The following is a 14,162-nucleotide window of genomic DNA, read 5'->3' as shown; positions in this document are numbered from 1 at the left end:
AAAATGACAACAAATACATATCTATCAACAGTGAATCTAAAAATCAAGTGAATAAAAAATCTCATGAACAGAATAAACTGGTGAATATAATAGAATCAGGGGCATAGAAAGGGAGTGGGCAGACAATTCTCAGGGGGAAGCGGGTGTGGGAGAGTGAGGGAAGAGACTGGCCAAAAATCTATGGACAAGGACAGTGGGGGAGTAAGGGCATGGGGTGGGGTGGGGTGGGAACCAGGTGGAAGGGAGCTATGGGGGAAAAAAAGAGGAACAATTGTAATAATCTGAACAATAAAGATTTATTAAAAAAAATATAGAAGAAAAATTTTAGAACAAGAAAACCCGTGACACATACCTTGAGGAAAAAGGCAACTTGCATGAAGGTCAGATCAGCAGATGAAAGGAGATAAGGAACATGTGGAGAGGTAATAATCACATAAACCATAGAAGAAAACTTTTAGGACTTAAGAAAGTCATGAGGTGTTGACTATCAAGGATGAAGAGAAAATCCTGCCAGCCAATTAGTACTGTGGGGACAAGGGCTTTCTGGGATAGCAGGAAGCTGGAAGCAAAGACACTGCTTAGGGACACCAGGCACTGACTTTCATTCATACACCAGAGAGCCCAATGTCTGCTTAACACATCACATGGAAATACTAAACACATATATTGTTGAAGTTCTTCTAGGGTCTGGGAAACTTTGTCATCTGTGTCTCTAGTATCTGAGTACCAGCCTTAGGGACTTTGCAGTAGTCTTTTTCCTTCTAGCCTGTCTAAAACATTGCAGGTACCAATTTTTAAATGCCATATGCACAAATTACTTTGATACAAATTAAAAATATAAAGAAGAGAATGTATTCATAGGTGAGGTAAATGCCTGACTGTTGGACAAAAACATTACCTTTATTTATGAAATATACACTAGCTGTGTGTCTTTGGAGAAGTTACTTAACCTTTTTATGTTTGGGTTTCCTGAAAAGTAAATGGAAAAAAAGTTAATAGCACTCATCTCAATCAGGCATAAAGATTAAATGAGATACTATATGTACCACACCTAGAACTTTGGTTCTCAATAAATAAGAGCAACATTGCTGATGGGCAGCTGCTCTTCCACTGCTCCCAACAGAAAAAGAGCACTGTACACAGAACTTTAATTTTAGAATCACAAGACTTGAGTTCACATGTGGACTTTAAAACGTAAAAGTTTTATACCACAACCATGGTGGTAACTCCTCTATGCTTATATTTTTTTCATACCTAAAACAGGAATATGAACACCTCCTCTGCTCAAGATCTATCCACCTAGCTATCCATAAACATCAACTGAGTATCTACTATATTCCAAATATTGTGTAATGGCTGAAACAGAAATATGAATAAGATAGACTTCTACCCTAAGGAGCTCACAGTCTAGTGAACAATAAATACTCAAGAACCTTAGTTCCTTTCACCTGAGTATTTCTTAAGGCTCACTTTGCCTTAGGACAGTGGTTCTCAACCTTGGGTGCACATTAGAATCACCTGGGAATCTTTTTAAAATCCTGATTTCTGGGCCTCATCCTCTGGAAATTTTGTTTCTTTGTTATGGGGTGGGGCCACAACATTAGTAACAAAGAAAGAGAATTTCCGGAGGATGAGGCCCAGAAATCAGGATTTTAAAAAGATTCCCAGGTGATTCTAATGTGCAGCCAAGGTTGAGAACCACTGCCTTAGGAGATGAAAAAAGGACAAGGGTCAAGCATGTGTTTTAGTACAAGTACTATGATTTTTTTTTTAAAGCAACACTAACATTGTCAGCAAATGTTGGGAAATAAAATTACTATATTTTGCTATTTTAAGAAAGATACTATGAAGCAGTTGGGTCATTGGGAAGTAAGCCCCTGCAGATGATATGGCATTCTTAGGAGTGAGGGGACCGGAGAAAAGCAGGCCCCCATTTCTGATGGGAGAACATGAAACATCTTGGGGAGATTGAGCTTTGTTCATAAGCTGGACTGCGTAGTACACAACTTGCCTCTTAGAGTGATCTTTTGAGACCCAAGTGCCCTTTGAATAAACAGCTCCACTGTCTGAGAGGAGTCACTATTACATCCATCCCCTTTTACAGCATTCTGTGTTGGCATGTAGCGGGGAGATTGTGGGAAGCACGTTCATGTTATCTCTATGTCATCTCAAAAATAAAGACCTTATCCTAAAGCTTCTTATTAGGGTGCTTATTTTGGTATCTCATGTGAGTTGGCCTTGGGACATGTATTCAAATGTCAGTTTGCATTTAATAGCTATGACTTAAAATTGTATATTTAAACCTCACATAAATTATAATGGTATCTTAGCATATACCTGAAACAATATTAAGTACATCAAGACATGAGGTATCTTTACAAAGTATATAACTATCCATTATTAAAAATTCATATCCAGAATATTTTCCTTTATTATATTAATACATTTATAGCTACACAATGTAAAACGATGATCTACATTATTTAAAATCATGTATTTGGCTCATAATTAACGTAGATTACAATTCACTTGGATGGTGGCTACAGACACACAAAGAATGATTCTGGCTTCTTTTGTGTATGTATAAAAAATATTCAAAAAACCAATATAACTTAACTAGAAATTAAACCAGAGCTAAGTAAAAATTATCCAGCAAAAAAGAATGCTAACATCTCTTGTTTTAAGTTTCAACTGGATAATAATTTTTTAAAAAATCTTTACATAAAAATTCTAATACCACCACCCACAAATCATAAAGTATAACAGATAGTATATTTTTTACCTAATCACTTTTTTTGACTCACAATAAAAACTTGTTGCTTATAGAAAATAAATTCAACAATTTATCCAAACATTGTTACATAAGAAGTTTTAAGAAACTGTAAATAATTCTTAATACTCTCATTTTGATTCTCCGACTTTTCAAGATTATGTTGTATTTCTTTCAAACATACTTCCTGATGTTGTGTTTTCTAAATAAAATTAAAAAATAAATAATCAATAATGACATTCATATCAAAGGATAGTCATAATATAACATTTATATATACAATAACTGACTACATGAATTTTAATTTTTTTAAAAGACTCCTAACCAGCTGATGTGTTTGTTAATAACTTATCTTAGAGCTCACTTTTCTTTAAAATAAAGAAAAAGTAAATGGGTGGTATTTACTGTGATATATTTTTTGTACTACATATTCTTTTAGCCCCAAATTATTACACATTTAACATGATTAACTTAATAAGTGGGTTTTATTTAAAGCTGTCCTAATTTCTCACACCTAACATGACATTTTAATACTAGTTTTTGCCATTTTTTCTACCTAAAAATTCATATTTTATAACATAAAAATGACTTTTGCTGTCTTAAAAATGGACAGAATTCCAGCTTTGATAATACAAACATTTTATTTTTAGAATCTTTCATAAATAAAATGAACTCTTAATATTATCGGTATTCTTTATTTAAAGTAAAAATTAAAAACATAATAAAGTTTTAAAATATTCAGTTGCATATAAATTTCCAAGATATCATTTAGGTTCCAACTAAAATGTAGATACCTTGACAAGAAAAATCTTTTATCTCCCTCCCATCTGGTGTTCAATAATACCTGACACCTTCTGAAACTGAGCAATGCTCAATGACCCTCAGGTGAAGTAGGTGGGATGAAGAAATGTGCTAGTCTAGGCTATACAAAGTCACAGAATGAATATAATGCATCTTTGAAGAACATCATGTGACTCAACAATTTAGAGGAAAAAATACTAATACAAAACACATATTGTGAGGCAGAATGCAAAATGTGCATATATTTTAGGATAAGACTCCAAAGTCACTTCAGGCTCCAGGAAGGTTGGCCTGAGTTAAGCTGCTGAAGACACCCTTAAGTCTGTGCACCCACTCTGCCCCCCACTGGAATACTTGGGCAAAAAAAATCTATGAAAGCCTGCTACATGGGCAGGGCACTGTGGTAGACACCAGATACAATCAATTATGAGACAGGCTCTCTGGGTGTTTACGATTCAATTGGAGGTAAGGTTATGTATACAAAATAAATACTGAACTGCCCACTGAAAGGGACAGAATACATAAGCTCCCTTTTTAGCAATGTCTAAATCTATGCTTAGAATTCTAGATTTTTACTACTGTAAAATTTCTCAGGGTTAATAGAGCATCAAATATTAAATCTATTTATTTTGGCAGCTTTAGACAAGTACTGGGAGCATTAAAGCAAAACCCATCTCATCTTAGTGTACTTATTTTATTTTTTCAGAAGCTTTAACTATACGAAGGACATGACATATTTACAATATCAGCAATTCTGATGGTGGATAAAAAAAAAAATAGAAATAAAGGGAAGGCCTGTGCTAAATTCAAAGTGAAAAATGTTTTGTTCTGATTGAAATTGCCATGCAACTTTTGATGGCAATAAAATTAAACTAATATTACAGGCCAAAAAGTCATTTAACTTTTGAACCTTTCAGGTTTCAACTCTTTAGACACTTGGGAATGAAAAATTAATTTTCCCAGAGTCTCCAGCTCCTGGAAAAAAATTACGTATCATTATTTTATATGTCATTGTTAAGCAGACAGTTTTCAAGTAATTTAGTCATGACTAGTGCTAGCTTTCATACTATCTTATGCCAGTTGGCTGTTTCAGGAATATTTAGGAAAAAACATTAGAAGACTAATTAAAACACAGGCAATTTCATAATCTCATTTCATGGCTAAGTGGACCAAAGCTGCCATCTCCTATCAGATATAACAATAGTGAATATTTACTTAATGCCAACCTGTAACTTTCTAAGATAGAATATTCATTATTCAAGAAAAGTATCAAAGTCTAACTCATAATAATTAAATTGTGAAATGAAATAAAAAATTCATAACAGAAAGAAAGTAAGTAGAATATCTGTAACTTTCATTAAGCAGCTGTCATGCTAAAATAATGTGTACAGAAAGGACCCAATGACACCTCAGAGGGAAAGGTAACAGAAGCTATCGAGGATGAGGATAATAATTCTTCGGCATAACCCTACATTTTTAATTTGTGTGATTTATAGTTATTTGTAATAGTATCAATAAAGAAATGGCCCTGATTTCCCTCACTTTGTACTTTAACTGTTTAAGCAAACTAACATGGTAAGAATGTTAAATGCTAATTTATTTTTTATGAAAATACATAAGATATACTAATACTTACACTGTTTATTTTGCAAACAAGTTGATTTTGTTCTTCATTTTTCTTTCTAAGTTCAGTTTCCAGATCTAATATTTTAATTTGTAAAGCCCTCTCTCTAGATGACATTTTCTCTATTTCTTCAGAAACCTGTAATTTTCATTAAAAAAGTAAAGTAACTAAATGTACTTTCTTTAAAGTATAAAGCCTTGACATAGCTACATTATACCTCTTTTTTCCAAGTAGATTATTAATTGGATGCTAGACAATTTAATTAGAAAGTGTTTAAAGTTGTTGTATGTTAAGGAACACATGTAGCATAGTATCTGAAAAATGGCTTAAGATACAAGAGGTATATGCATTTGCACTATTCTGTAACTTCAGTACCTTTTCTCCCCAATACCATATTTTTATATCTTACTGAGACCAATCTCCGCTTTACAGTATTTATATTCACCATGGTGTCTAGAATGGTGCTAGAATCTAGGAAGTTCTCATTAAATGCTTGGATGGATAGAATTGGGGGACGGCAGGTGATACATATACTTCATAAACAACAAAAGAGATTGAGTTTTCATTCATTCACTTTCCAAGTGGTCTGAATTTGAGTTCTCACATTTCTCTGACTGATTATTTAGTAGAAAGTCTCACTTAGCTGTGTTCTTCCAAGGATTCAGATATGTGGGAGCCTATTTGCAAAAAGGTAGGGTTGGAGCCACAATAATGCGAGTGGAGCAGGGACTACTTAAGGAGCAAGGAACTAGTGGGAAGAACTATCCTCTAATCTAATTCCTATGGACTAAGTTCTAAGTTATTGTAAAGTGATTTACCAAGATGTCTTGTGCACAAATTCTAAGGGCAACTGTGACTGAGGCGTGCTGGCAGTTATGGGAGAAAGCTGTGGGAGAAAGAGCCCTCAGAACAAATATCCATGTCCATGACCATGTCCCGCAGTGTGGACAATGGTGACAGTGCAGTGACAGCATGCCTCATGAAGCAAGAACTAGAGACAGCTCCACAGTCCAATGCAGCGAAGGGAAAGGAAAGGGCACACACATCTCTGGGGACTCTGAACACTATGAGCAGGAATCTGAGGTCATTAGCATTTCCAAAGTCCACTTAGGCTGAACCCAAGATAAAGTCCTTCTTGTTTTCCTCCTACAGGTTGGTGGCGCTGAGAAACCTGGGTTACAATTCTACCAATGGCAGTACATTTTCGTACTTAGCTTTTATTCAATGATGTGTCCTTCAATATCCATTTAAATTGGTTTCCCAGAGTTAAAAAAAAAAGTATATGACACTTGAGATACAAGGGCCACATATCAAGGATACCGGGTTTTATCTGACTCTTGTGGAACTGCCACTAACACTCTTTGGAAAGACCATGGGTGGAAGGGAGTTTAGAGGGAATGATTCAGAATCCAGTGTGGGACAGGTTCAGGTTGAAATGCCTCTGTTAAGTGGAGCTATCAATAAGTAGAATGTCTGAGTCTAGATTTCAGAGGACAAAGAAGTCTGGAGTAGAGAGAGATATCTGAGAATCATCAAGGTATAGATCAGTGGTCGACAAACTGCGGCCCCTTGAGTGTGGCTCTTCCACAAAATACAACGTGTGGGTGCGCATGTATAGTGCGATTGAAACTTCGTGGCCACACTCAAGGGGCCAAAGAGCCGCATGTGGCCTGCGAGCCGCAGTTTGCCGACCACTGGTATAGATGATCTCTTTTTAGCATCATGCAATCCTAGGAGGAAACTCATGACCCCCATTTTTCCAATTAAGAAACTAAAGTTTAGGGGAGTACTTGTCCTGGGTCAGGGTATAATACACCAGAGACAGAATTCAAATACTGTTCCTGGTGGACACCAGAGCCCACCTCACGTCTTTTCAAATCATTTCATAAATTTACCTCTTCTTTGAGATCTTCCTGAATCATTTCTCCTCGCCCTCAGGTTGAACTACCTTGTACCCTCCCCCTCTACTGTAGCACCTACATGCCGGATGGCATGTTTGTTCACCTGTCATCTCCCTCCTGGACTATGAGTGTCCTGAGCCAGGTCTTATTCATCTTTGCATCTCAGGACTAGTAGATACACACAGTGAGATACTTATTAAATGCTAACCAAATGAATTTAACTAGAATTTAATTCTTGCATGTATTTATGTATGCAACAATGTTTGCCCAAAGAAAAGGGAGCTGAGCTTTACCGCTCACTAGATCCTGATCGAAAACAAAATGTTCAATAATTGGCACATATGTTCTGGTTTTATTTTACTTATTTATTTTTTAATGGGAGGGTAAAGGTGAGAGGAGGAGAATACTCCTTCAAAGTGTTTTCCATCTCTGCCCTTTACCCTGCCACATCATCATGATCTGGTAAAGAAACTCTGGTCCAGTAAGATATCTGTTTAGCTCCAAAAGGCACAAGTAGGTAAAAAACAAAAATGTAACTGCTCTCTCCACCCTGTCATCAGGATAAAAACAATAACTAAATGTAGGTTTGGCAAGATGAGATATTGTCTGTTTAAAGAGGACTCTTTGGTAAACTAATTAAAAAGTTTCTAAATAAAGGCCATCTGTACCTTTTGTCTTCCTTCTTCTAAAGCAGCTTCCAGCTGTCTAGCCAATGCTGTATATTCTGCAGACTTCTCTTTAAACTTAAGATTGCTGTGCTTAAGACATTCTTCTTGGTTTTCCAGCTTCTTTTCAAGCTCTTTATTTTCTGCATCCATCTGTTCTAATTTTCTTTTTACAGAAAACATATATTTTAAAATTACAGTGTATAGAGAAAAATGCAACACCAATTATAAGTCAATTTAGTACTTACTGTTTAAGGTTTTCACACTTTAACTGAATAAGATAATTTTCCTCTTCCAGAGAAAGCTCTGTCAGAAGATTTTGATTTCCATCAAACTAAAAGAGAAAAATTTTTTCTTTATAATAAATTTCTAAAGAAAATATTATTACTCCTACACAGAGACACCAAGAAATATCACATTGGTTAAGTTTTTAAAAGCTATGCTACCTTATAAAAAATCATCTACTACAAATTTTTCTGAAAGATGGCTATTAAAACATTCTGAAAAAAATGTTCCATTGCAAAAGGTCATTTATTTTATTAAGTCAGTGTGAAGATTTTAAAAACTGTCGAATACTTAGAGTTACTCTTATAATTTTTGTTTCACTTAAGTAGTGATTGATAATTGAATATCTGTGAAGCAACTATGAATAAAAAACATATTTGTGAAAAGCAAATTAAATTAACAAGGAAATCAATGAAAATACACTTGCCTACACCAAGACAGAATGTTCTTCCCAATGCTTAAAAAAGCTGTATTTAAATTGTTTCAGAAGCTTTGAAATAAAAAAAATTTCATAATTTCAATTAGTAACTTAGGTTATCTATGTAATTTGACATTTTCTTAGAAATCTCTTATCAGGAATTTAAATTCAGCAACGTTTTGTTTGCATGTTTTTAAACAGGATGCATTTCAAGATTAAAATCCAAACTACATTTGGAAGACAGGGAATCATTCCTAAAATTGTTTTGCAAATACAGAAAAATACTACCATCCTTAGACATGCTTCTTTGAAAAAAAAGTACTTAATTAAAAAATATATTTATTAATTGCTTACTATATGTGCTAGGCATTGACTTAGAAGATGGCTATATGGTGTTAACAGGGCATCCTTGATCCCTGCTCTAGTGAAGTGAAAAAGTATGTCCAAAAAATTGGAAATAATCCAAGAAAACTTGATGTGCAATTCTAATTAAAATACACTCTAATTTTTGTGAGATAAATGACAATAATTAACCTTATCCTGACATCAAAAAATATATATGTACTAGTAAACATAGCATTGCTCCTTCTCTTATGCTATTACCATGTCCTCAAATATCTAAATATAGATTTATATGAATAAACCAAACAAGCAATTAATTCTGTTTACAATTTTTTTACTATAAAATACTAGCAGAAATAGCTTGCAAAATAATAGTATTGTATCTGCATAAACTGGTACTTTATCAACTGATATAGATGTCAGTAAAATAAATCAATCCCTGACATGAGTGCCCTCAATTGGTGAAAGCATTCATAAGCGTTGCTTTAACACACGTAGCAAAGTGAGAATGACGGCTGGACACCTGGCCCTGAAGCTCCCTAATGGTGTGCGCTTGGTCCGCACACGTCTCTTTGTAGTGCTCCAGACTCTCCTGACACTCCTGAAGCCTCCGTTCCGCCGCCGTCAGGGAATCGCGGACGTCCTCTAACTCCTTCAGATGAGACTCCATCTGGCCTCTCATCTGAGGTGCGGCATTAGGGAAATAAGTGTAAGATCACACAGCATCACTGCTTTCACTACCTTAAATACGAGATACGCTGATAACATAATATGTATTTTAGGAATAATGGTTTTAAACAAAAAGATTCCATCAAATAAATGTGAGTTAACATTAAGTTAGGCTCTGCTAAGTAAGAACATAAAACTCAAAAGTGGGTTATACTTTAGTTTTCACAAAGTTTGTTGAATAAATCAATATAGTAATATTAGTGTGGAGGGAGAATGTTTAACCTCCTTAGGAAAAGAAACTTTTGAATCCTGTCATTTATGTACTGATAAAGCTGGCATGGTAGCTTTCTAGCCCTCAATCTAAAGTAACTGTCACTTTTTGTCATTCCATCTTCTAATTCAGATATTTCAATTAGAGCAGCCTTGCTGCACTCATCTTAGTCCAAATAATACACAGGTGGGCTTTACTGTGTATTATTTTAAGATAGCTAATATCATCAGTCCTCAGTAGGCTATTTGATCATTAATGGTACTATGAAGTAAATCTCTCTAATTTTATCTATGTTAATTTCTTTGGATACTGCAGTTCCTTACAGTAGCACTTTTGTAGAGTTATGACAAGAAGCAACCCTAAGATGTGCTTGTACTGTTAATTAAGAAAAAAAATAACCATTTAGGACAGGGGTCCTGAAACTACAGCCCGCGGGCCACATGCAAATACAAATATTGTATTTGTTCCCGTTTTGTTTTTTCACTTCAAAATAAGATATGTGCGTGTGCATAGGAATTTGTTCATAGTTTTTTTTTTTAAACTATAGTCTGGCCCTCCAACAGTCTGAGGGACAGTGAACTGGCCCCCTGTTTAAAAAGTTTGAGGACCCCTGATTTAGGATGTTCATAGGGAGGAAAAGCAAGCACCATCTCTTTCTCTGACATAGGGACCACCTAGAGCTACTATGCAACATCTGGCATTCTTAATCACAAAAGGTAAAACTAGGACAAAGCACACCTTCCAAACATCTAAGAGCCCATGAGAAAACCAGGAGACTTAAAACAGTGGAAAAATAAAAGGAAGAATTTCACTTAAAATCAAAGAATTTTCTGGTTTAATACAAATAAGAAATCACTGTGACCTCACAGTATCTGAAAAACTCAGCTCCTGTTCTATCTGCCTTTTGAACAGGGTTTGTAAATGGGCTTTTATTTACAGTGCTGCCTAGCAAAACAGGAGACAGTTGCATTGGTAAGTCTCATGAGAAAAGGAGACCAAGATATATGAAATGATTTTTTCTCTAAGGTGCTAAAAATAGGAAGAGTAATTCTAGGAAAGTAGTAAACTGCACATTTGGTTGGTTATCTATCTCTGTCTAAACAGCAGAATGCCTGCGCTGGCTGAACTCTCACACTGATTCCTCACTTGGACTTCTCAGTCCCAACATATGGAGAAAATCCAGAACAGAGACCATGTTACACTCAGTTGGAACTGAACAGTAACATCCCATGACCTCTCCAGCCAGGAGCGAGCGTCCCATGGCTTTCACTGCTGCTTGACCAAAAAACATAAAAAGACCAAAAAGGGATGTGGTTTCATTTAAAAATTTAAAAATATTCACAAAAACATCATAACTTGCCAACATTGGCCTTCCTCTCATTCTGTTGAAATAGGGTGAAAAAAAGGAAATGATGTGGGGTTTTTTTCTATGATATCATTTTTCTTCCAACAAAGCATTTGGCAGAGAATATTTACTTTGCTTTTTTAGACACAAAAGATTTACTGTCAGAAAAACAGGTGAGATTAAAAATAAGAGGTACAGAAGTTTGCATACTTATGGTTGATGAAGCTCAGTGATAACCATTTATTTACCTATTTAAGTCTGCTCTTGAGTAAAAATAATTAAATGTTTATGTGACCTTCCAAATGTTAAAGAAAAAGTGAAAAAACATTCATAAAAACAAACACCATTTCAAGCCTGGAAGAAACATTATTTCCTCAGAAAGTAAACTCCTACAGAGACTGAGAACAGATCATTCCTAGGTCTAAAATAGAGAAAATAACCACAGTGAAAGATATTTGTATAATATTTATAAAGTCTAAAACATAAATATTACTTTATTATTTAAAATGTCAAACTTACCTTCTCTAATTTTTTATTTTTGTTTTTTTTTATAAGGTTATTTTCACTTAGCAAATTTTCACATCTGCTTTTCACCATTTCAGCTGCTTCTTGCAATTTTTGTACCTGATAATAGAGTATTATTAGAGAAACATCTATTATTTTGTTATTAGAGCCATAATATAAAATTTAAAGCTAAAAGTTTGAATTTTCAATTTCAAACAAATCATTATTTCCCTGTTAATATCTCAGTAGGTTTAACTAATGTTACTCTTTCTTTAAATATAGGAATCACTCAGTGCTCTCCTCTAATTCACAATCCTTTTATGATTTACCCGTCTTTTCCCATCAATACTTCTAGACCAGGGGTGGGCAAACTTCTAGACTCGAGGGCCACAATGGGTTCTTAAACTGGACCGGAGGGCCGAAACAAAAGCATGGATGCAGTGTTTGTGTGAACTAATATAAATTCAAAGTAAACATTATTACATAAAAGGGTACGGTCTTTTTTTTCAATAGTTTTATTCATTTCAAACCGGCCCGCAGGCCGTAGTTTGCCCACGGCTGTTCTAGACTCTTCACTTGAGCTCTGAATATTAGAGAGATCTTCACTTGCAGGTCAATGTCACTTTAAAGAACCAGCCTCTGGTTCAAATTAGCTCCCATACCAATTGTTTTACCCTCGAAATCAAAACCTGCTAAAAACAATAGCTGACTGAGCACTTTGTGCAAGGCCCAGAGCCTAGAGTAAGGTAACCCTCCCATGATATTCCTACAAAGGAATTAAACCCAAACAACCAGTTGGGATGGCATTCTTGGTAACATGTGCCACCAACCTTCATTGGCTCCATTTCTACCTCTGGCTTGGGTGACTCACTGGATATCTCAACTCCATCTTCCCATCTAAGCCATCCAGATGCAGCCCCTTCCTACTTACCTACACTATGCCCCCTTTAAGCTTTTATTTTTAGTTCATTACTCGTTAATTTAAATGTTCTCTTCCCATAAAATCAAACTCTTTATTGACTATTGTTACCCATTATTCACAGACCTACATAAATCCCATCTTTCTCATGAAGTTTTTCTTGAATACCACATTTCCCAAACCTACGATTTTCTGTAAATTACGATTCAGCACATGCTCTACTCCACATATATTGTCATATGTACTTTTCAGGCATTTCACAGGAGTAAGTCTGAATGAAACTTTGTTTATTGGGAAAAAGGGAGTCTTGGGCTTTAATGACCCTAGATAGGAGTCATATTCCAAATCAATACCATTAAATATACAAGATGACAAACATAAACAAGATTAACAAGATTATACATGAGGTTTACATTACATCTATGTAATTAATTTTAGAGCTACTTTTAAGAATATCCAACACATACATAGACAATGAATGTTTAAATCAGGAATCAGCAGTCATCTATTAATACAAATATTTGGGACCTTAAGAAACACTTGGGACATGTCATGTTCTATCACCTTTCTAATAATAGCTCCACCTTTCTTCAGTTCTGTTTATGTAGATCATAAACAAATGCAGTGTTTTAAATTGTCTACCTACAAACATTAAAATAATTGCAGTGGTCACCTGAGTTTTATACATTTCAATAAGGTTTTTCTGTTGTTTTTCTACTTCTTGCAATTCTGAGAGTTCATTTTCAACGGAAACAACCTCGTCCTTCAAAGCAGCAAATGAAGTCTAACAAGAAATACATAAATAGGAATTATAAATTATTAAAATTAATTTATCCTCCAATGCTATAGGATTATAAAAACGTAACTCATTTATCAACAAAGTTAATAGTTATTTTTGATTGAATATAATTACCATCTAAAAATTCGTAAGTTTATAAAAGTTAGTAAAACTTATAAACAACTTTAAAAGATTTTTGCAAGACATATTTTTAAAACTTTTAAAATTTACTGACAAAAAAGACTTGGAAAATAGACCACGTTCCTAGATGGGAAGACGCATACCAGTTTTTTCCAAATCAATAAAACTTTAATGCAATTTCAAACAAAAATGTAACAGTTGGGAGAAGGGAAATATGACAAAATTAATTTAAAATTCATATAGGAAAATAAATAGGAAAGACTAATGAAATTTTGAAAGAAATACTAAATGGAAAATCTCAGTAAATCTCAGTACTTATTAGATATTAAAATGTATAAAGAACGAATAATAAGATGCTAATATAAGAAACATAGAGGTTGATTGAACAGAAAAATGCACTAAAATTATATTTAGTATATGACAAAAATTGGATTTTTAAATCAATGGGGAAATATGGATCAGAAAATAACAGTAGTATATAATTGTTTAACTATTAGAATAGATTACTTACCTCGATGCAACACTATTTTTTTATTTTTTTTTCCAACACTATTTTTTATATGTACTAAAAATAAAAAACTGCACTGGCCAGTATGGCTCAGTTGGTTGGAGCACTGACCCATAAACCAAAATGTTTAGGGTTCAATCTTTGGTCAGGGCACATATCCAGGTTGCAGGTTCCTCCTAGTTGAGGCTTGTGCAAGAGGTAACGTATCGGTGTTTCTCACA

At 34.5% G+C, this 14,162-nt stretch overlaps 1 protein-coding gene across 10 annotated transcripts in view; it reads right to left on the bottom strand.

Moving 5' to 3' along the window:
* Nucleotides 1-2,407: 2,407 nt before the first annotated feature.
* Nucleotides 2,408-14,162, bottom strand: part of ODF2L (outer dense fiber of sperm tails 2 like) — a 39,146-nt gene continuing 27,391 nt past the window's right edge. For 4 of the 10 annotated variants that reach the window (XM_059688970.1, XM_059688975.1, XM_059688974.1 and 1 more), the window contains 7 exons: nt 13,188-13,298; nt 11,611-11,715; nt 9,330-9,488; nt 8,010-8,095; nt 7,765-7,927; nt 5,208-5,333; nt 2,408-2,972 (listed from right to left, as the gene is read on the bottom strand). In XM_059688970.1, the coding sequence (XP_059544953.1) occupies nt 2,844-2,972; nt 5,208-5,333; nt 7,765-7,927; nt 8,010-8,095; nt 9,330-9,488; nt 11,611-11,715; nt 13,188-13,298 (879 nt within the window). In that variant the 3' untranslated portion in view covers nt 2,408-2,843. Of the gene's footprint in view, nt 2,973-3,779; nt 4,547-5,207; nt 5,334-7,455; nt 7,647-7,764; nt 7,928-8,009; nt 8,096-9,329; nt 9,489-11,610; nt 11,716-13,187; nt 13,299-14,162 lie in introns of those variants that run through there. The other 6 variants (XM_059688978.1, XM_059688979.1, XM_059688973.1 and 3 more) reach the window with 5 other exon arrangements.

The sequence above is a fragment of the Myotis daubentonii genome, chromosome 3 (assembly GCF_963259705.1).
Source record: "Myotis daubentonii chromosome 3, mMyoDau2.1, whole genome shotgun sequence".
NCBI lineage: Eukaryota > Metazoa > Chordata > Mammalia > Chiroptera > Vespertilionidae > Myotis > Myotis daubentonii.
The sequence above is the reverse complement of the archived record's forward strand: the minus strand, read 5'-3'. Positions and strand labels throughout refer to the sequence as shown.